Here is a 23,600-nt window from a genome sequence, read left to right on the forward strand (position 1 = left end):
TGACGATTACAGCAGCGGCTTCACGCACTGTCACCGTACAAGATCGTGGCTCGTATTGCAATCGTCGCTTTTGGTTCAGCCGTTAGAAGAATCAGTTTCAAGTTATTTTGGGTTTTGATCATCCGCGCTTGCCGTACAGTCGGCGTACGCGCCCCTACAAATTGCACCGCCCTTTCTCCGCAATAAATGTGCCGGCATCCAACCACGGCGAACGGAGGGAGCCAAAAACAGAAAAAGCGACCTATCGTATTTCTTGAGTCTTGTCGCCAACAGGATCACTCGCGTTGCTTCGCAGACACACCAAGAGCAAGAGCGATAGTAAAAAGCCTAAAGGCAGCTCTTTTAAATTCTCAGGCACACAAGAACAAAAATTATGTTAAAAAATGAACCGCTTTAAATACATTCGAAAGCGGAACTATGGCGAAACCGAAACGGTCCTAAAACTCGGTTAGTTTCTATTTTTAATTTCACATTAATCATTTTTATACCATATATTTATATATTTTTACAAATTATTTTTTTAATAAAACATAGATAATTACATTAGTGAAATTAAGTAATTCAGGCAGAGCTTTCAATCGCCACCGCTGTGCAATCATCATCATCATTAATAGCGTGCGCGCGGGAAAGCTGCAGCCCTACAGCCGACTACAGCCCGGAGTCCGGAGTGCTGCCGTGCTGCCGTGCTACCGTGCTACCGTGCTACCGTGCTACTGTGCTACTGCACTAACCTGACAACTCACTAGCCACCATGGCTGGAGGAAGTAAGTATGATTTAACGTTTTGTTTGGAGCGACAGTCGGGATTTTTACCAAACCGGTCCCCTGATCCGCCACAGCGGTATTGAGGCTCGCGCTCCCCCTTTGAAGCAGCGCGCGGCCAGAGGGCTACCGCGCTCGCAATAGCCAACAGTAACGCTTTGCTAATACTCCCTATTATGTGACATGACTTTAGGCCGAGTAATGAAAGTGTTACAACATTTCCATCGTTCGCAGAGCTTGGCTGTTGCAAGACAAGGCGAACCACTCGAAGATCGTAGATATGGACAATATGGCTGCTCTACCCAGAACAACAGCTTATCGGCGCGTTCGTCGTGCGGCGGAAAGCGATCTCAAACTTATACTGTCAGTTAGTAGAGAAAATGCAATGTGCTCAGCTGAAGCTTTGGATGAGGCTTCTGTAGAAAGGCCCGCTGGGTCGCCGGAACTAGTTGCAGGAGCGCCGCAAAAACACGCGGGATCGCCGGAACTAATTGCAGAACCATCACGTCTCTCGTATCAGCAAGATGTCCTGACAACGTGCTGTTCTTCTGAGACCGTGCCTGATACTCCGGAACCGGTCTTCGGTGCAAGCGCCATTCACTCGAGACGAGGCGTCCCTGTAGATCCGGAAGGCTTGCCTTACAGTCGTGAAGACCATTTAGAAAGAGACAATCGAAGGAATGTCGAGTTGGATGAATTGTCTGAATCAGAGGAATCCGACGTTTCACGTTTCAAGGAAAAGCTGCGGCGGTGGAGCGTAGAGGGGGCTGTTCCTCATGATACCGTTACAAAGCTCCTGAAGATACTGCACTCGCATTCTTGTTTCTCAGACCTCCCAACATGTGCCAGGGCACTTTTGTCTACACCAAGAGTCACTGATAATGTGAGGCCCATGGATTCCGGCCATTACTGCCATTTAGGCTTGAGTGAGGGGCTCAGGGCAGCGCTGCAAGCTGTGCGCAATATACCGGATCCAATAATCCTTCATGTGAATGTAGATGGACTACCATTGACGAAAAGCACGCGGGATCAGTTCTGGCCCATTCTCTGCCAAGCTGCTAACTGTGCAGGCAGTGACCCATTTCCAGTTGGTGTCTATCATGGCCAGTGTAAGGCTCTTCAGTCAAATGTCTTCCTTAGTCCGTTTGTGTCTGACCTGAAAGCTGTTCTCTCTGAAGGTGTTGCTATTGGCAACAGGGTCTTCCGAGTGCAAGTTGGAGCAATAATCTGCGACGCGCCTGCCAAGTCATACATTCTTGGCACCAAAGGGCACAGCGGCTACTTCAGTTGCTCAAAGTGCACGACTGAAGGAGAATTTGTGCGGGGACGAATGTGCTTTCCTGATCTTGATGCTCCATTACGAACAAATGCTAGCTTTAGGCGTGCAGAGCAAGAGAACCACCACATCATGGAAACTATTTTAAAAGAACTTCCCATAGATATTGTTGACCAGGTGCCACTTGACTATATGCACCTCATCTGTCTGGGTGTTGTGCGCAAGCTTGTACTCCTTTGGCTGAAAGGTGATAAAACCTACCGCATTGGAAGTGCATCAAGAGATTCTGTGTCGGGAGCTAACATTGAAATGAGGCACTATGTACCATCAGACATGTCTCGGAAGCCACGCAGCTTGTCCGACATTGATAGGTGGAAAGCGTCAGAATTTCGCTTGCTTGTTCTTTACACGGGGCCAGCGGTGCTGAGGTCAAGGATCCCCAAGCCTCTGATGGACAACTTCATGACACTTCACTGTGCAGTCACCATACTTTGCAGCCCATTACTCTGTAGAGAGCACTTAGGGTATGCAGAAAGGCTCTTAAGGCATTTTGTTGAGACCTACATAACACTATATGGTAGACATGCAGTCTCTCACAATGTTCATGGCTTGATTCATGTGGCAAGCGACGTAAAAGTTCATGGACCTCTTCACAACTATAGTGCTTTCCCATTCGAAAATTACATGCGTAAACTCAAAAGCTATGTACGCAAACCAGAAAGGCCCTTGCAGCAAGTCTACAATCGAATCGTAGAAGAACGATTTTTGGTTGCATCTCCTGCTGTCAACACTGGAGAGTCGGCAGCATCGACTCCACCCGTCTCCTCTGTATTCCTTGGAGGAGAAAGTTTCAAGCTGACAGCAAGGCATGAAGGTCGACCATTGCCGCTCGGATGCATTGGACCTCAGTACAAGACCGTGACGTTTCCTGCTGGCATCACCATCAAAACAAACAAAAAAGACTGCACTTGCATGTTAAAAGACAAGAGTATCATCAAGGTTGAAAACATTGCACGCACTGCAGTGAACTATCAACCAGTGTTGGTTGGAAGGAGGTACCAGAGTCTAGAAGACCTTTACAGCTATCCCTGCAGTTCATCATTGCTGAACATCTTCCTTGCATCTGAACTGTCTGACATTCACTTCTGGCCACTTTCAGAAATTGCAGTGAAATGTGTGAGACTCCCATTGGCAAACAAATTTGCCGTTATTCCAATGGTGCACCTACAGTGAAATTTTTTTATGGCTGCTTGTTTATTAATAATCTAGTTTATGATATTGTTTGTAGATGAACTGGACAAGCTAGTTCGGTTTTAGTATGCTGCATTAAAGAGGGAAAAATAACTCGGTGGACATGCAAATGCTTGCCTTTCCTGCTTCGCTCAGGTGACAAGTTTGCTATTGTAGCATTTCCTGAAGAAGATCACAGCTTGGCCATTATTCACAAAACATGGCTCGTTGAAAGCACTGAAACGACATTTTGGCCTAAGGAAAAAAATCCTAACAAGCGTCGTCGAATGACAATCGAAGGCGTCAAACCACAAGACAGTTGGATGCAGGTCAAATGCCTGATCAAGGACTGGGCTGGTAAGTGCTTTTTTGCTCTAAATTCTTTCCAGTTCTCAATGCGTAAATTTCTTTCAGACACATATGAGAAGGCGCTGGAGAAACTTCAGGCTCTGGAGTATACGTCAGACTTCACTAGTGAAGAAGAGCTAGGTCGTGGCAAGCGAAAACGCCGTCCGACCTTTCCTTTTGACTATGATGACAGCACCGACACTACAGGTTCCGACGATGAATATGAACCACCAAAACCACCCACGCCACCCCAGCCACGGAAGAAAACAGGTATGGCATCGTGCATTGTTGGCGATGCTCTAGGACGGTTGAAAAAAATAATTCTTTGAAAACATCTAGTGTAACTTCAAACGGCTTACTACCAACTATTCCTCCTTTTCCAGGTGCCAACTTCTCTAAGTCACCTCTGCATCACTCTGGTGTGTATACCTTATGTCTCTTCAGTGCATGTTCAGGTACATGGATTGAGTAAGTGTGACTATTTCCTCTGCAGCCCTGTACGAAACTGTCACGTCCCAAGCCACATCCCAAGCACGTGCCCAGTCTTCACGCATGCAGCCACAGTACATAGGTAACTGCTTGTGCACAAGGTGAGTGTTCTGTAGATAATTTAAAGGAGCTGTGCAACGATTTTAACGTTGAAGGAATTGGCATTTTCTGCTTTTGATATTGTTCACTGTGTCACAAATGGCAGAAAACACACCTCTTTTCATCGCAATGTTGCGATTCCGCCGCGTAATAGCGAGGCAAAACTTGGAATATTTCCCGACCTGCAGCCACGAGCGGCGGCCATGAGAAACAAGCGGCGTGACGTCACTTGGGTCGTTGTAAGAAAGATAGCAAGTTGTGCGAATACCTGCTCGATAAAAGGTAACTCTTTTTACAAATCTTGTCGTTCCAACATATATATAAATGCGTCAACACCCTGGTATCATCGACAAAACTTTTATTATACGGAGTTTTAGTGGCGCCATCTATCCTAGGTCCACAAAACCGCGAACAGCCGCCAGAAGCCGGAGGGGGAGGGGGACAGCGCCACACTGGCAAGGACGGGTGGTCACGCGGTCGGCAGCGGATGAGTTCTCGCTGCTCGCTGATGGCTCTAAAGAGAGAACTTTTCCGGAACTCCGCGCCTACTCTAGTGACGTCACTGTGCACGTGACCCGGAAGACGATGCACGAGTTGAGAGGCGGCAAAAACCTGGATCTTTTTCATTTTTTAAAGTAAAAACGGGGGTATCCAGGCAAAATCTGTTTTCTGTAGTTCACTGCAGAAGTGTCAGGCATCAACTTCCACAATTATTTAAGCAAAGCCCTGAAATTGTTGCACAGCTCCTTTAATTTTGATTCCAGGTCTCGACAATGTCCAGCTTGCACACGCATCCCACACGAACAGGATGATGTCCCGCCCGAGCATCCAGCCTACAGGTAGATCTTGCAGCTAAAGTTATGTTTTATGGACTCGACTCCTTTCTTTCTCACATGTTCTTGAATTTCCTGTTAACATTCAGCATTTTGTAGAGAATCTGTTTTCAATTTCAGGTGATGACTTGGGTCCACCAGTGCACACACCATATGCGAACATTTTGCCCCATTCAAGTATCCAGCCCACAGGTAGATCTTACAGCGGAAGTTGCATTTGATGGATTTGACACATTTTTTTCTCGCATGTTCTCGGATTTTCTTTAACATTCGGCATTTTGTAAAAAAACTCTTTTTGGTTTCAGGTGTCCACAGCGTCCCCCCAGTGCACACTCTATACAGGAGCAGGACACCTCACTCAAGCATCCGGCCTGCAGGTATATCTTGCAGCTTAAGTGGCATTCGATAGATTTGACTCATTTCTTTCTCACCTTTTTTAAATATTTTTATAGCATTCAGCATTTTGTGCAAAATTGCTTGTCAATTTCAGGTGCCAATGATGTCCCTCTAGCGGCGGCAACACTGTGGCAGCAACACCACGGTGAGTTTTATTTTGTGAATGCTAAAGTTTTCATATCCTTCGAAATAACATCAAAGCTGAGAACTGTTATGTACTGACTGACAGACTGGCGCTTATCAGCTCGTGGCCACTCGAGGAGCGTGGGCACTGAGCGCTCGGGGTGCGCGGGCTGACGAACGCCGGGCTCCGAATTGATTAAACCGATTTGACCAGTGGTCTCCTGTGAACCGACTCGATGTAACAAGAACAGCATTTTATAAAATTTCAGATGCACCTGTAACCCCTATGAACATGTCTCACCCTGGCACTGGACGGGTAAACACAGATGCACAGGTGCCTGGTATGTAATATCTATTTAGATCTTCAATCAGAAACAAATTTTGCGATAGTGGTTTCTGGGCTTCTACTTCTTATGCTACGTGCATGACAAAGACGATTCGGAAAAGGTATTGTGTCTAGAAACGTTTTTTTCTAATGAGTGTGAGTTGTCGTGAGGGGCATGGCTTTCCTAAAACATACAATATATGTCAGGAGCAGTATTTATCTTAGTGTTTTTATTTAAAGAGGCACTAAGGTGGTTTCTGAATAAGATTGTTCTTGATGTTATTTTATAGGTGCCAGTTAATAAATATATTCAGTGCCAAATTACGAAACTGCCTATGTATCTCGAGGCAACAGAAATACATGCATACTATACACACTAGAGCAATGAAAACACTTGAATGTGTGGAGATTTTGACTGTTTGTACTATTATAGTTTGTTTTGAAAAGAAGTCCGATCCACAAGTTCAGAAATCACGCCACTCGTTGGCTGCACGAAAAGCCATCGCTAGCAATTGGCTGACAAGCGCCCCTTGTTGGCTGCCTCACAATAATATTCATCTCAGAGAAGGGGGCGTGTAACAATCTTTAATTGTGTTTTTAGTAGGAAAATGGGCCACGCCTGATTGTGTAATTTCGGGTTTTCAGAACGCTTGGAGCACTTAGATTGAGTTATTGTGACTAAAGAACTCTCAGAAACTGCTTTCATACTCCTTTAACTTTGCTATATCACGGAGAGTTACTATTTCATGTTATGTCAACAGTTCTGCAATGAGGATGCTACTGTGGCTGCAAGATGGAGCTCTGTTCTGTCCATTTCAGTGTTTATGGAAAGGATCCTGTTGGCACTGAATTCCATCAAGGTGACACAGCAGACCCACTCCGAGTACTTTAGCTTGCTGCTCAGAAACACCGAAGATGCCCCACTTGATCCAGAGGGCCTGCCGGACTTGCCTTTTTCTACAGTACAGGACTTCGTGCACTTCGACAAAGAGCTGGAGGTCGACAAGAGAGCAAGACTTCGTATGGTAAATGATGGTTATTCTAAACTAAGCTCTGTATTTTGCATCTATGCATGATTGAACTTTTTTTTGTTATGAGCAACTGTATTTTTGGAACTCCACCTTGTAAATATTCAGGTGATAAAGGTTTGCTTACCAGGTACCAGAGTTCAGTTACAAGCATAGCTTATAATAGAACCTCATTAGATGCATGAACACAATTTCGTGTTAGTAATCACATTTCATGACTGAATTCCTGAACAGGTACTTCAGTGTTGTCAATAAAATCTTATTTTTTAAGTTTAGATATACCTAACTTTAATTTGCATCATGTGTATATGTCGGTCACTCTTACAGTACCAAGAAGGTGAGTCAAAATTGGGCGGAAATGATCTCATAGTGCCCATACTTCTAAGCATGTGGTTTTGTTTCTAAGATTTATGTGCATCCGTAGGGAAGATGTTCCTGCTATGCCATCAAAATCGATATCTCAACATAGCTATTAGAACTACGGCACATTTTGAAAATTTTTCAGTGTTTTAACAATGTGAATGCTTTATGTGCCAGTGGTGATAAAACGCTTGAGAACCACTATGCTTATGAAACCACACTAAGATTGTGATATGCTTAAAATTCTAAATGAGTTAGTAGTTTAATGTTAGCCCATATTTCTGATCTGATTGCTGTTTTGATTCTTTTTTACCAGAGACAACACATGTTAGTTCAAGGAGTAGATACACCTAAAGAACGGACCACCCGAATTTTGAGAAGTATACTATCTTCAAGTGTCGCAGCCGAGTACAGCTGGTGTGGCGCCAAGGGAAAACACAAGTTTTCTGATCTCAACATCTGCAAGCTCCTGTGTAGTAAGTTAGATATCTGAACCTGCACAAGTGCAATTCTTAGTATGTACTGAAGTCTAATATAAAAGAATAGTGCAAAACCTTTTTGGAAAATTTGCTATATAACTTGATATAAGAGTGTAACAAATGAAATAATTAGAGCATATTTTCCAGTGTGTAAGTCACTTTTTTTTCCCAGTGTTACATTGATGTTCTTATACAGCAGAGCAGTTTATAACAGGCACCTGCACTTGTCCCGCCACCAACCACCGAAGAAAAAAAGACATGTTCTTATTTCTTTAAAATGGTACACAGTAACGGTCCTAGATCCACGAGACGTAGCCTTCAGGTACCGTGGATCGGCTTTTCCACATAATCAATGCCCGGGAATGTGATGGCTACCTGTAGAAGGGTTTTGTATCATTTCATAGATGCACGTTTCACTGACAACTTTTTATTGACACACATTTCATTGGCACTGCTTACACAAAGCACATGCCGCTGCATCATCTAGCTGTTCTGGCTACTTTGAGCACCAGTTTTTATTTAGAAGTAGTGCTTGCAACTAGTTTCTGTTCATGAGAGTAGTACCAGTTACTAGCATCTTGAGCTAGTCACTTACTATTTCGCTAGGTGGATTGCATTGGACTTTTGGCTTTATTTTGCTGATTCCGGCAAGCTAGGCTTTCTAACAGACCGCGTTGCGCACTGTCATCCCTTGCTTCACTCCGCTTGGGAGTTTAACATCCCCTCCGGCTCCCGCCTTTGGTAAGCCTGTTTGGAATCGCCAAAGGCTTAGCCGGCTAGGATAGTAATGGGGATGGCGGAAACAGAATGTCGGCAAAGAGGCTCCGCTTTATTACATGCCAACAACATCCAGGCCACCAAAGAAGTACATGCAAGGCTATGTCGCGAAGAAGAGGCTGTCGAAGGATCTGTCAATGAAATAGCATTCAATGAACTGATTGCTACTGCTGTAGAGTGACGCAGGCACATCAAAACAAATTTGCTTCAAGGGTTGTGTTTCTCATTTGGTTTGTTTGCAAGAATAATGAAATTGGTTCCTGCTTATGCATACTTCGCCTGAAGTTGTTGATATGGCAGTTAGCTTGACTGCATAATGCAGCTCACATTTTTTCTGCCAGTCTAAAATATCTTGCTGAACTTGACAACAACTTTTTTATATGCAGGCACCCTCACCTACCGTCAAAACTTGGAAGAAGCCAAGGCAACTAAGAAGGACATAGAAAAAGCAGGCATGTCGTGGCTCCGTCATGCTGCTGAGCGGGCAGCGGCAGAAAGAAAGTCCATGGGAAGGAAGGACGGCACACCATTTACACTAGACTAAGAAATCATCACTTCAACAGGGCAGCCCTTTGAAAGGAACTACGCAAGTCTGTTTCTTAACGTTTTGCATTACAATTTGCAACAGCGGTGCCCGCAGGGAGTGTGGTGGTGTATCTGGAGAGCTACATTTTCAAAGAAACAACTTAATTGAGTAAAAGTTTAAAAGTCTGAATGCTTTTCTCTACATATGGTGTTTGTTTGCTTATGGCACACATCTGATTGTTGCAACAGCTGATAAATTGCAGCAGCAGTTCACAAATAAAAAACTCGCATAGCATTTTTGGTTTGGAAAGACTGTCTGCTTTGACCGAGGGGGCCGTATGTCGGCTGTTTCGCCAGCCAAACTTGTGACGTTAGGCGAATGCTGCAGATAAGGAGAAGACATTCCTATTTTTTAACTTTGTTGTCAGGTAAAGCCATTGCATTCATTGAAATTTGGATGGAAAATTTCACCACCTACGGACACCAGTGTCGTAAATTGTAGCACAGTACATTAAGACAACAATTTATACAGTTCCTTTGAAGTGCCCTGTATGTAAGATGTGCACCAATTTTTTTTTTGGCAATTCACTATCGATTCAATATTCTAACAGCCATTCTGGCATTTCAGTTTCGTGATACCTTATACAAGATGTATTTGTCACACTTGTTTACACTACTCTTTTCTATGCAGTTCATGCATTTTTTCCTGTATTAAGCAAGTTCAGAGTCACTGATGTCACTTGCTTTTAGTATAAATTTAGCTATTCAGTGCTCGACTGCTATCGTAGACTTTGTGCATTATTTAATGTAGATGTTTGGTCTTGCTGACCTTGGTCACGTGGCAATATTTTTTCTAGATTTTGCCAAAGTAATTTTTTTGCACTACTTGCATACAATCATTATACACTGTTGGCACCTAGGCTGAAAGGGGGCTAGTCATTTTTACTGGCATTACTGTCCTGCAATTTGCATTTTTAGTACTTGGCATGTACTGCTTCTATGCCTTGCCATAACTGTATTTCAGTTTTACATAATGTGTTATTTTTTTGTAATTAACAACTCTAGTGCAATACTGTGATAACATATTCTATGTTTCTGCACTTCAAAGGAAATGTTTGAGTGCTATGCAGAAGTAAGCATTTTAGTGAAATACTGTGATAATATGAGGGGGCATCAAAACGTTTCTGAACCGGCATCACTGAACAAAAACAAAAGAAGTACAGCAGTGTGACACCAGCTGGCACTTCCTGACAAGCTTGCAGTCTGTGCCGAAATTTACTGTGCAGGGCGAGAGTGATCTCTAGCTGTGCTTGTTTGTTCAGAAGGGATTTTGCAACTTTCTCACCGTGAAACACAAATGAAAAACTCGAACCACGTCCATACATCATTTTCTGTGAAAATTGAGAAGAACACGTTAGAAACTCAGAAACTCCGTCAGCAAGCATTCGGTGATTGATCTAGGTTACACAAATCTGTGAGTGGCATGGACATTTTAAGTGAGGCTGAGAATCGCTTGAAAACAATGAATCAAGAGGATGCCCTCCAACAAACCTAACATTTGAAAATGCAGAAAAAATCCTCGTTAATTCAGTAATACTGTCTGAGAACGATTTCGGACATTGCTGAACAACTCAACATTATTTATGGTTCAGCAATATCCGAAATGCGCTTCCGACGGTCTTCGTGAAATAACACATAGATTTTTTTTCGGCATTCTGAAATGTTATGTTTCTCGGAGGGCATTCGCTTCATCGTCTCCAAGGAATTCTTGGCCTTGCCTAAAATGTCCATGCCACTCACTTATACATGTCTTTACTAAATCATGGTCACCAAATGCTTGGTGAGGAGTGTGTGGTATTTTGACATGTTCTTCCTAATTCTCGCAGGAAATTTGATGTAAGCGTGCAGTTTGAGCTTTTTATTTGCCTTATGCGGTCAGAAAGTTGTGAAATACCTTTTAAACAAACAAGCACAGCTCGGAATTCATTTTGGCACCACACAGTGACTGGCAAGCCTGCTAGGAAGGGTCAGGTATGTCGCACTGCGGTGCTGCATTTTCTTTTTGTTCAGTGGTGGCTGTTCAGATACTTATTGATGCCACCTCATATGTTATGTCTCTCTCTTTGCTTTTTACATTGAAATAATAAAGCTTTATTTGTTTCGAGACTTGTGTGGTCTTATCCCACTGTAGTGTAAATTAGTACACCAGTATGAAAATATACAATGTCCTATATATGTCCTAATAAAGTCCAGGAAACATCCTTTCCTGGACATCCTGAGGACGTCCTTTGCTGTTTCACTTCGGATGTCTTCTGGACATTATTCGGACATCCCCAGGACGTCCCTAATGTCCCAGTCGGGACATCCTTTGGATGTCCAGCGGATGTCTGTGTGTTGTCCGGGATATTGTCTGAGATCATAATGTCCAAGACCATTATGTATGGATCCCATATACTCAATACCAAACAACCAGAAAGCCAAGCTAAAAGCACTGACAGTGAGAATGGCCAACATCTTGGAATGAAATTCACATAGGCTTTGCTGGTTCAGTGATGAAAAGCATTTCAGGTTGTTATACACCAAATGGCTGGAGGTGTGAGTGGATAGCAGCATGTCGTCGAGCGTAGTAATCAAGGATTTATGGTCTTTATTAGACACAATTGAAGTGTTAATAAAGGTTTGTTCAGGCAACGGAGCTGCTTTAAGTTGCCATGATTATTGCATGAATATCATCTGAGTCACCAGCGCACCTCATCACCGGCAACTCACAGGCTGAGCAGATGGTACAGGAGCTCAAGCAATTGCAAGGGCAACTACAGTAGATAAAGAAATTTCAGGTTTATGATTGGTTAAACGTCATGTATAGTACAACAGCGCAAAACAAAGAGGACTAAGGAAAGGAACAAACACCACAGGACGAGTGCTGCACTAGTCCTGTGGAGCTAGTCCTCGTTGTTTTGCGCTGTTTTATGTTTAGCCTTCAATAAAATGACCAGATGTCTCCATTTAGGCGGGGACAGATAACGCTTTTCCGGCCAAGGTCGCTGTCCCGCCAGCGGGCTTGTGGGACAGCGCGTTTTCTTTCTTTTTTTTTTTTAGGGGCGAAGCTCGATTTTTAGGGGCTAGTATGTCCATCCGATGTCTGGCGTCGGGTGCTCGTGCTCACGAGCACGTGAGCACATGCTCCCGTGCTCGTGTAGGGCAAAAAACAACCGCATCTCCCCGTGGTGAATGATGTTGATGGGGCGAAGCTCTGGTGGAGCTTGTCTGCGTAGACGCTGAGCCGCAGCATGCCGAGCCTTTCGTTCGTTTTCATCCATGTCAGAAAGAGAATGTGTGGTATGTGGTTATATAAGCATTTGAGCACTTGACCGCAGCGTGACATGGATGCATGAAAACGAACGAAAGGCTCGGCATGCTGCGGCTCAGCGTCTACGCAGACAAGCACCACCAGAGCTTCGCCCCAATCAACATCATTCACCGATGCAGTTGTTTTCGCTTCGGCTGCCCCGAACCCAGAATAGATGAAAGACACAGTTAAACGAAACTATCGCACCAGTGAGAGGTTGCTTTCCCTGATGAAGGGACAAAATATGCTTGGCAAAGAAGATGCTGGTGCTGTTAATTTGCATATGACATCCCGGGCCAGTTGAGGATTCCCATTAGATTCCAATTGGAATTTAAAATTGGTACCAGTTGGGTTTTCAGACAACCAATTTATCCCTGCCAAATGGCAGCCGAATTCGCTAAAGGGAAGCTCATCGCCATCTTCTCTAAACTGGGTTCTCAAGGGATTCGATAAACCGGGGTCGGTAAAACGGCGTTCGCTAAAACGAGCTTCTCTAAACCGGATGCCTCTGAATTATTAAATTCCAATTGGTGAGACCCATTGGCCAATGTGCTGATTGGAACCCACTAAAACCAATCGATTCCGGTTAAAACCAGTTAAAATTCCAATTGGATCTAATGGGAATTTTAGCTGGGGATCTACTATACTAAGAAATATTCTAACCAAATGTATTAGATGTGTATAGCAAACAGTATGCAAATGGCAAGGAAATGTTTTCACAGTGTATACGGAATAATAAAAAGGAGTGATTTGTTACCGAAATTCAAACTTTTCAAGTCTCGAACACAATATATAATTCCCCCTCCCCCCACCCCTCCCCCTTGCAACACTACAATTTACTCATGTATACACCGTGGCACGCAGGGCCGTACCCAGAAAAACATTTCGGGGGGGGTTTTCGGGGACAACGGCGGCCATTTTCTCTTATTTTCGCCTATGAATCATGTGCATCGGTGGCATATAATGGAGAGTTATAGCAAACCTAAGAACCGGTCCCGGTTTGGTACCCGGTAGCCGACCGGTGCCACTGCACGTGCGCAGAGGTGGAGATTAAAATTGGCTGGCTGCAAGTGCACCGACCAGGGCCGTACCCAGAAAAAAATTTCGGGGGGGGTCAGAACCCCCTAACCCCCCCCCCCCCCCCCCCCCCCTGGTTACGGCCCTGGTGGCACGTATCCAGGAGAAAGACCCATGGTGCCCGGGCTCCCCCCGAAATCTTCCATTTTGCTGGGACCTCCTCTCCACCCTCCCCCTTATACAGAATTTAGTCATGGGTGGGCGCCCCCCGAAACAAAATCCTGGCTATGTGCCCGCACCCTGCAATGGCTTAAATGTCGGCTAAATATTGCTTTGCGGCGCTTTTGGAATATGTGCCTAATAACATGCCTACCCTAACCGATCTGTACCCACGCACAATAATCTCCATAATACCTCACCCCCTTCCTCCTCATGCCTTCCACATCTGTCAGTTGGAAGAGCTGGACCGCCCCACCCCGGGAAGCACAACTGACATGGCCCCAATTAGTGTCACACATTCTCAACGTCGCAGGGACCATGCTGCCCCCCTCACTACCAGCATCTTTTTGACCGCTAATGATCGAGATGCAGATAATGCGGACGAAGCATCATTGTAAATAAAATTTGTCTCCCTCTCCCTCCTAGCTGTTAGCCAAACGTCTCCAATTAGATAAAAGTAATTGGTTTTTCGGCTAAATGGATACAGGCTCCAGCATGCTAGACTTCCTCACACCTGGACTAACCATAAGGGCTGCATGTGACCCCCCCCCCCCCCTTCCCGAGGTCACGTGACCCTTCCTCCTCCGAGGTCATGTGACCCCCCCTCCCCCAGGGTCACCTGACCCCCCCCCCCCCCCCCCCCGAGGTCACGTGACCCCCTCCCCCAAGGTCACGTGACCCCCACCTCCCCGAGGTCACGTGACTACCCCCCCCCCCCCCCCCGAGACCCCCCTTGAGGTCACATGACCCCCCCCAAGGTCACGTAACCCTCCCCTGGAGGAGATTCAAGAATGAGGGGAGGAGGAGGATAAGGAGGGAGGAGGGGTATAGACCTTTTCCGCAAGGGCGCCGCCATCTTGAATTGTCCTCACTTCCAGTATGGGCGAAAACATTGTTTTGCCGTCGCCACGCCAATAGAAGGCATTTAGGACATAAACGTAACCGCCACACATTCATGTTTTGCCTCCCCTCTATTTGCAGGTTGGACCGTTCTGTTATTTTTTCGTCGCCCATACCGGAAATGCCTACTTGGCGGTCGGGGGGCGAGAGTAAGTGGAAAAGGTCTATAGCTTCCGCTCACTACTTCCCTCCTCCTCCTCAAGAGCTGCGCTCTAATTCGGCGTTACACGGCTTTCATTTTTTAACTCGAGATTAAAGAAAGAATATTTTATATGGCAAGATTTGTAAATTCACTCAATTAGGTATCATTGGCTGTCTCTATGGGATTCATTTTATATCAGATCCGTCGTTTACTTGCCATCCCATGACATCAGACCTTCTGAGGTCACAGTTCATAAATATTTTATAGTTAAACATACCTTAATATAAATGAACAAGTAGAACAACCTTCACGATTTTAGCAGGGTTTTCGTCTAAGCATATAATGCAGTGAAAGGTGTGGGAAAACTTTTCAATATTCAAATTGAAAGTATTTGGCGAAAACTTTTCGCTTCAAACTCAAAATCCACTTTTGCATATGACTATAACTTAGAATCAACTGTTCTTCAAAATTGTCATCGGCCTACATCAGTTAATGTTTTTGTTTATTTTTGACCTTGAAACGACTGAGGACACGGATGATCGCATAATTTAGCGGGTCAAACAGTTTCAAAAGAATATACAGGAAAGGAGACAAAGTGAGGCCTTCTGGTGCTCAACGAGAATGTACGACGACCACTGCGGCGTCTCTGTCGAAAAAGCCATCTGTGGTTCCACAACAAAGTGTCCAACCATTGGGGTGTTTCTTGAGGCTATCAACGAAAAAGGATATTTCATTTGAACCTGCCTTCGTGTTTACTCGAGCGGCTCTGAAGAAAACAAATAAGTGAAACAAGCGCCGGCTTTCTGCACACTGTGGGGACGGCTTCCTTGAAAACTAATAGGAAAGAGGAGACGGTGACCCGCTGGGTGTAAAAATGACAGCACAGACTTATCCTACAAAGGCGAAGGGAGAGGGGGGTGCAGACACAGCCCAGACGGAACACTCAGAGACATATTGCACGAGCACCGACACCCGCAGATGGTCCCCACATGAGAAGAGTGAGACAAAGTCGGTGAAACGGACATTGTTTGCCGCCCCTACCACCGCGGGTGCTGCTTCCTTTATCTCCCGGTTTCGTGCTGACTCGGTTCTCAGTCGTGTGCTAAACCAGACAATTTCTTGTTTGTGTAATGCGTGGAGTTACAGTTACAGTTACCCAATACAAAATAAACAGTCTTACAGTTACAAGTTACCAGCAGTAAAAAGTAACTCGTTACCAAAAAGTAGCTCTAGTTACCAGTAACGCATTACTAGTAACTAGTTACTGCCCAAGACTGCTTGTCATGCACAATCTGGATACGAGTGCTTCGCTCTTACCAGCGCTTTGGTCATATAAAAAGCGGCCTTTGAAGCGTCATCTTCGATGTCGCTCATCAAAAGCATTGGCTTATCAATTATTGCAAATAAATTGTGCACATCAAAATGCTGAAATGGCGAATCACGCAAAAAAAAGAAACACCCTTTGGGTTTAAATTTTTCTAATTTCTCAGTTTACCTTTCTTCTTACTGCATAGTGTAACAAATAAAATAATATTGTTTTGGTTTGTGATTTCTTAAGTCCAATTTTTGTACTGTGACGCGAAAGTAACGGCGTTACTCTTTTTGCAGTAACTGTAACATTTTAGTTTTTGAAGCCGGTGACTGTCACCGTAACAGTGTTACTTTTCCCCCCTAGGTAACTGTAACTGTAACACTGTTACTTTTTGCTGTTAACGTGCCCACGACTGATGACTAGGTTTAATTTTTTTGTTATGCTCTGGTAGTAAACACCGGGCTATGGGGACAAGTTCAAATAAAGTACCCCTTATAGTTTGATCTCCTGCCCATCGTATTATCGGGCACCGAACAATGGTTCTGAGCACTGCGACACTTTGCGCACCATACTGCTCGACATTTAGAGTCTTTACCCAAAAGGAGACTTTGCTATTTTTCACGACTTAAATTTTCCAAACATTGACTGGGTTCATCTTACCACGAGCAGCTCGAATGCTGCACGAGAGTTTTTCAATAACTGTTTGAATTTTAACCTCACCCCAGTTGTTGAACAACCCACCCGTGGCGACAATATTCTTGACCGTACCCCTACAAGCACACCAGAAATAATAAAAACTGTCAACTGTGTTGCTGGCTTAAGTGACCACGGCATCTTTATCATCGAGTTATCTATCCCTGTGCCGACGCTGAGCCCAACTGTTCAAACAATTCGTGAGCTATAACAAAGGTGATTACTACGTCACCATAAATCGGAACGTGTCATCGTTCTATCAGTCGTATGTCGGAAACCTTCGTTCAAGATCGGTGGAAGAAAACTGGTCACTATTTAAAAACAAACTTAATATTTTAACTGAACAATTTGTTCCGAATGTTATTGTACACAGCGACGGGCATAACCCCTGGTACAATATAAAACTTTGCAATCATTATAAATAACAAAAAGAAGCGCATGTATAGAAGAGCTAAGAAAGCAAATAATAACAAAGTCCGTGGCAAATATTTTTCAAACCTCAAATCTTGCACAGAGCGTAAGGTTGACGAAAAAAAAGTTATTTTCTTTGGGCCTGCCAAGAATTCTGCAAAGTAACCCCCAGAAGTTCTGGAAGGTATTTTCACCCAGAGATACTACTGACTCTATCCGACTAAAGAATGAAAATGTAGATGCCGTGTCTGAGCCACATTGCGCTACAGCTTTAAACAAATATTTCTCTTTCATACTATCAAACGAAAGCGTTGATTATATACCTATATAGTTTGCCTTGCTCTGGTTTTGAGCCCATGGCCCCCATTGACACTAACATTTCTGCTTCCAGAATACTTTGACCTTTAGGTTTAAAACTCTCATCATCTTGTAGTCCAGACAATATTAGCCCCAAAATTCTTAGCAACACCAAAGTAATATCTAGTGAATTCCTCACATTCATATTTTCTTAGTCATTACAGCAGTATTGCCTATACTCCGTTTCACCTTCAGTCCGAGCGCAGCGGACGCTAGGAGCTATCCCAGCCAATCCAGCGTTGAGAGAGTGTCATGTGACCTTGAGCTCCCTGCGTCGCTCTGGCCAACTGAAAGGTCACACGACTTTCTCCCGAAGCTGGATCGGCTGGGATAGCTCGTGGCATCCAGTGTGCTCGGACTGAAGGTGGAACGGCGTATACCATTGGACTGGAAGCTGGGGAAGGTCATCCCGGTCTTTAAAAGCGGTGATCGTGTGCTGGCCTCAAACTATCATTCCATATCATATTTAGAAGCCAATCATATTTTTTACAATCATCAACATGAATTTCGTAGGGGTTTTTCATGCGAGACGCAACTGTTTGAACTCAAATACAAGTTAGTCACTAACCTTGACTCGCAGGGCCAAACAGGTGCTGTATTCCTCGACCTCTCGAAGGCATTCGACAGAGTTCCCCATCGTCATCTAATTTCAAAACTTTCCATCCTGGGTATCGACCCTTTGGTCCTTTCTTGGATTCGTGGCTTTCTCTTTTCTCGCACTCTGGCTAACAACCATATATCAGATTTTACTAACGTTATATGTAGGGTTCCACAGGGGGCATCACTAGGTTCACTACTGTTTCTTATTTTTATTAAAGACTTATCAATTGTAGGCTTTGTCTCTTTGCTTACGATTGTGTCCTATATCGCAAAATTACTTTGTCTGATGACCATTTGAATCTTCCGAGTGACCTTGACCTGATTCATGCCTGGTATTTCAAATGACTTATGTCATTAAACATGCCAAAATGTAAAGTACTTCGCTTTACTTGGAAACATATGTAACACCATATTTTTCGTATTCCATTGGCTCTAGACTAATCATCTCTGCCTGCCTCCATCTATAAATATCTTGGTGCAACACATTGAAACAGACTCAGCAGAGGCTTTGCGCACTCTCGGGTACATCAAAAGAAATCTGAAGGTGCCACCATCTCATCTCCAGAAAATGGCATATGAGACTTACGTTGAACCAAAGTTAGAATATGCAGCAGCAATTCAGAATGCTCATCAAATTTATCCCATTAACCATCTTGAGTCAGTTCAAAATCGCACAGCCAGGTTGATTCTTAATGATCATTACCGAAGAACTAATGTCTCTGCACTGAAATTCCAGCTGTATAAGTCGCGCCATAAGATATCATGCTTAACCCCCATTTCATAAAATTTTCTATTATAATCCAATGCTTCATAACTCACTCCTACTTCCTCCTAGAAGAGCATCGTCACGACTAAACCACCCCCCCATATCACATATATCTCGGATCCCAAACTACTTCAACCAATCAGAGAGGGAGAGAAAATAAACTTTTATTCTGAGCATTTCAACACGGTGGTCTGTGCCGGATGGAAGGGCTTCCCTCTTCACGAGGTCCTATATGCTGCCTTGTCTGCCTGGCCCGTGTTGACCAATTGAAGCTGATTCTCCAGGGCAGGGCTGGACAGCAAGTTCATCACTCTACAGGGGGAAGGGTGGGGGTAGTGGGTGGTCTTGATTGAATCTACACTCGCCTATTTTGTGACGGAGGGTTCCTATCTCTTGGCACACTGGGCAGTTCCCACTGTATTGAGTGGGGAACATATGCGACTGAGTAAAAGGGGGTGGGGGAAGGACCCTGACTGACTTTGCCTATACGCTACTTGTTCCTCCAGCGTTAACTTAGGATGCGGGGCTGGCAGTCTTCGCCTTTCCTTGCAGTAGAGTGCAACTACTATTTCCTTTTAGGTCACCATGGGTTGGTCCTGCACCTCTTCCATGGCTGTGGCCCGGTAAGTCAGCGCGCAGGCCTGCTAGCTGGTGAGCAAGTTTATTGCCCTCTACCACGGAGTGGGCAGGTACCCATTCAAATTCTATGGGCTCCTTTGGGGGTCTATTGTTTTTGAGCACCTGAAGGCTTTTCAGGACACCGAGCCAGACTGGAAGCTCCGGAATGCTTGGTGCGAGTCGGTGATTACCCTGGTTCTGCCCGGCAATAGGCGACCCTGTCTTGTTCCGCAATGCTTCGATTACTCTTTTAGCTAGTGTATTTATGTACCAGTTTTATTTCACACACACTTGTTCTCACTGTTTATATTACTCACCAGCCCTGTCGGTGTAAGCCACCTGTCTGTTTATATGTTGATGTTTTGTATTTTTCATGTACTCCCCCCCCCCCCCCCCCCCCCCCGCTCCTTATGTAATGCCCCTGTTGGGACCTTTGAAGTTACAATTAATAAGAATGATAATAATAATAATAAAAAGAAAACTGCCAGCAACATTGGAAGAGTTTAGGAGCGGGGGTGGGGCCAACAAGTTTGAATTCCTGTGCCGACGCAACTTCACACATAACTTGAGCACAATATATCACATTTCACTCGATCTGATCGGCATTCCTAATCAGTTTTATTTTCATACGTTCAGTGACAATGCAAGCCAGTTTTAAATACTCTATTCTTATAATATTACTTTTCCGTACTTCTCAATGCAACATTTTCATGGCTGTTCCCCAGATCACGAGAGCCGCGCACAAGTAGCGAGCCTCAGTTTGGGCATCTAGGACGTAGTACATAGCTGTTGTGCGTCTCGTACGCACTGCAAAATCTGCGTAAAACGATCCAAAACTTCTTTCAGCAAGCGCTGCGACCCAAGGGGGTATCGGAGGTCGAGCGTGTTAGCGCACCGCAACTCGTACGGCGAAAGGTCCCACTGCCAGGGATCCCCACCCCAACCCGATTCGATCTGTTGTGAGGCACAGACCCCAGGCTAGCAGTCGTACTGTAGTGGCTAAATTTTCTCATCTACAGCCTGAAACGATGTCGCCAAAACCTAGACAGGCCGATCGCACGCTATTTAAAATAGTGAGCGTCTTATTTTCTTCCGCTGTGCCCAAAATGACGACAGGGCATGCGATTGAAAGACCAGCGGATAGGCGGGCTACCACTCTTGCCTTCGAATCGTTCGGGAGTCGGGCACCTGCATTTGCACCATGATTAAAGAAACAGAAAGAAGCGACGTCAAATCACATTGACACAGAATCACTCCAAGCTTCCTTGCTTGTGCCCTTCAGCTCTGTGCGCCGTCAGCCGTATCAACGGTAATCAAAATTAACAACGCCTGCCGCGCGCGTTCCGCTGCTCATACAAACAACAACAAACAATCAGGGTATTTTGCTGCAGAAAGTTGATTCCGCCAGTTTTAGCGAAATGCGGAGCTCAATCCCCGCTCAACCGACGTTATTCAAGGTATTGAATTTGGCGTAAGGATAGTGTGTTTGGGGTATGCGAAAAAGACTACGGTATTGACTATGGCGTACGCCGAAACGACTACGGTATTGATTTTGGCGTACGCCATAACCACTACCGTAGTCGAAGCGGAGGGGTAGTGAGATCGGCGTCCTACACCGGCGACTAGAGAAAACTTCGGCGCGCACTTTATTGGATGAAATTTGGTGACGTCACGACCAAATAGGAGCACGGAAACAGACGCGGTCTCCTCAACGCCCGGAGAAACATCGGAAACATCGTGCCTGACGAACCGTCGTCGAACGAAAGGTGAGTGGTTTGAGTTTTCCTGTGATGTGATCTCTATGCGAGTTCGTTCCACGCGTCCGAGCTGTTTCTTCGTTTCAGATCTATTTGGCGCCGCTGCCTACATTGTTTGAGCCTGCGTTCACGATTAAAACAACCATCGCAGAAAGCTGAAAGCCCGCCGAAGAACGGCTAACTTGCGAGCTAAACCTAATTCAACAAAACCATTTGATCCGACAGAATAATGTGCTTGATCTTACATTTCATGTCAACAAAGAACTGCGCTGTCTGTCTTCGTCCCTACATGTTTTATTCTTTCGTGTTTTTCAAATCTTTACCAACCCGCGTCCAATCGAATGCCCCGATCACAACAAATAGTTGGTCGTGCTCCGGTGGCCCTTATCATCAGCCGGTAAGGCAGTTACGTTTATCGTTTCTATATTTTGACCCAAGTAACGTCATATTCTCAAACTGTGAAATTCTATCACCACCTCTAGTTTCACATTCTGGTGCACCGTGCACTTGCAGCTTCCTGCACCCCTGCGAGGTTTCCTGCGATCGTACCTTGTATATTATGGATTTCTCGCCGCACGAGAGTGCTCTCGAAGGCGTGCTATACACTCTGTAACATAGGTTGTGTGCAGAAAAGGCACAGGCCCGAGCACAAAAGCGCCCTTTTTGCACGAGCAGCCGTGCAAAAAGAACATTCTGCGGAGCTACGCCCTCGCACCCGTGCCTCTGCTGCACACAACTTATTAATAACCGAGCCGTTCTCGTTTTTGTTTTGCATATTACTGTGGAAGAAGTGTCATTGTTGTTTTCTTCTCAAACAAAACTCACACGCTAGACAAAAGCAAACAGATAGGAGTCTGCACATTCACACCCTTTTCTCCCTTGTGCGACAGGTTATAGCTGGTCGCGACTCAACACCGTTTCTTTTGAAGCTGATGGGCACCACAAGGCGTGAAAGAGGTGACTTGCAGCTTTGCCAAGGCAGCAGCAAGACACTACAAGCCTTCGCATTAACTGGCTAGCCAGTGGCGCTCTGTTCTGAACAGCACTGCGTGCCATGCAGAGGGTTTGTGCAAACTCGCTGGGTGGCGACGCTAGCCAAGGTAAGTGCATCCTATGCAGCTTTCTTTTAGGCATATATGTGGCTTGCAGGCCATGTCGTGCATGTGCCACCCGAGGGACAGCAGTGCCAGTGGCAAGGCTGTGCTGATGGTAATCACCACTGCACTGTGTTTTCATTCAATAACTACTGAAAAGGAACCAAGTACTTCCGAGAGATTCTCGGTTGTGCTTTGATGAACTCCAGCTCTCTTACGGAGTTGATGTCTGTGTTAACAATGTAACGAGACTTCTTTTTAGTTTGGGGCGTTGTTTCTGCTGCGGATGATTAGCGTTGCAGTAGAGAAATATGCAAAATAGTGTAATGCTTGCATTGGTTACCTAAATTAATGGCGGGAATAACTGACCTACATTTCCACCGACTGTATTTCTCAGAGGAATAGCCTGGACTAGATAGCTCGCTGCACTATGTCCTTCCTCCTTAGCCTGTACAACTCGGCGTCTTTTCCTGATTGTCTTATGTGGCTGCTTCTGTGTTTGCCTCGGCACTCGGTTGAAATAGTGAAAGCTGTCTGCATCGCACATAACTGCCATGAAAGCCAGTGTGGACGTAGCTGGGGTAGCCCCCAATATGGCTTCTCTAGCTCGACACAAGTAATGTTCCTACCACTGTCGTGTATGATGCCAATCCAAGATTGAAATATACTTGTGCTTTTCCTTGCCGTGACGTCACGCAGGAACACAGCCAGGATTTTGTTTTGGGGACGTGGGCGGCAGCGGCGGGCCGGGCCGGGCTGGGCTCCATGAACCCCTTCTAGTTACGTGCTTGCGTCGCGGGATGACAGGCTCACGGTTCGAGCGGCTGTGTAGAAATGAACTATGCCGAGCATTTGTTTCGTGCTGCTGGGTGGGATTTGGGGCGACCTTCCAAAGCATTCTTTTGACACAATGAAACTGTTTGGGATCAGTTGTGAACAAAGTCTACAGCCCTAAGAGTGAACCTTTGCCTTCCCATGACGTCTCAATTTCAATGTTGTTGGTTGAGCTTTTCACTTTGAAAAACAGAATGATGACCAAAATTGTAAATTCTGTAACTTTGCGAAAAAAAAGCTATTTCGGCCAGATATTTCGGTTACTATTTCAGCGATGTTTGTTGATGTGCTTAGCAAGTTTTTAGGCAAATCGGGGACAATGAAGAAAATGCCGAAGTACCCCTTTAAAACATGGAGTGCACGTAGTACACAATGGAGAAGTTGCTCGCCAATCATTCTCTTAGAAGTGTGAGTTGAGCCCCTTCGAGGCAGTTTACTGCCGCAGCGTGCACTTTAATCCGCCCGAGATGAATGACGAGTAG

At 45.0% G+C, this 23,600-nt stretch overlaps 1 protein-coding gene across 3 annotated transcripts; it reads left to right on the plus strand.

Annotated features, from left to right (window-relative positions):
* The first annotated feature begins 669 nt into the window (after positions 1-669).
* On the plus strand, positions 670-11,213 carry LOC120843427. Of its 3 annotated transcripts, none has more exons than XM_040502564.2 (13): positions 670-764; positions 3,424-3,624; positions 3,682-3,885; positions 3,999-4,034; positions 4,109-4,186; positions 4,968-5,042; positions 5,157-5,228; positions 5,342-5,413; positions 5,527-5,577; positions 5,825-5,896; positions 6,700-6,905; positions 7,585-7,744; positions 8,911-11,213. In XM_040502564.2, the coding sequence occupies exons 1-13, from the start codon at positions 752-754 to the stop codon at positions 9,066-9,068; spliced, it is 1,398 nt and encodes a 465-aa protein (XP_040358498.1). In that variant the 5' UTR covers positions 670-751; the 3' UTR covers positions 9,069-11,213. The 3 variants fall into 3 exon arrangements, with proteins under 3 accessions (XP_040358498.1, XP_042146933.1, XP_040358496.2); XM_040502562.2 differs by lacking the exon at positions 670-764 and adding an exon at positions 996-1,035; XM_042290999.1 differs by lacking the exon at positions 5,825-5,896.
* Positions 11,214-23,600: the final 12,387 nt, after the last annotated feature.

Source organism: Ixodes scapularis, unplaced genomic scaffold (assembly GCF_016920785.2).
Source record: "Ixodes scapularis isolate PalLabHiFi unplaced genomic scaffold, ASM1692078v2 PGA_scaffold1__304_contigs__length_218370807, whole genome shotgun sequence".
NCBI classification, from domain to species: domain Eukaryota; kingdom Metazoa; phylum Arthropoda; class Arachnida; order Ixodida; family Ixodidae; genus Ixodes; species Ixodes scapularis.

Bases quoted from the DNA above. Each gene is read 5' to 3' on its own strand.
- LOC120843427 (XM_040502564.2), top strand. The intron at 5,578-5,824 runs GTGAGTTTTATT...ATAAAATTTCAG, and splicing joins ACTGTGGCAGCAACACCACG to ATGCACCTGTAACCCCTATG. The intron at 5,897-6,699 runs GTATGTAATATC...TGTCCATTTCAG, and splicing joins CACAGATGCACAGGTGCCTG to TGTTTATGGAAAGGATCCTG.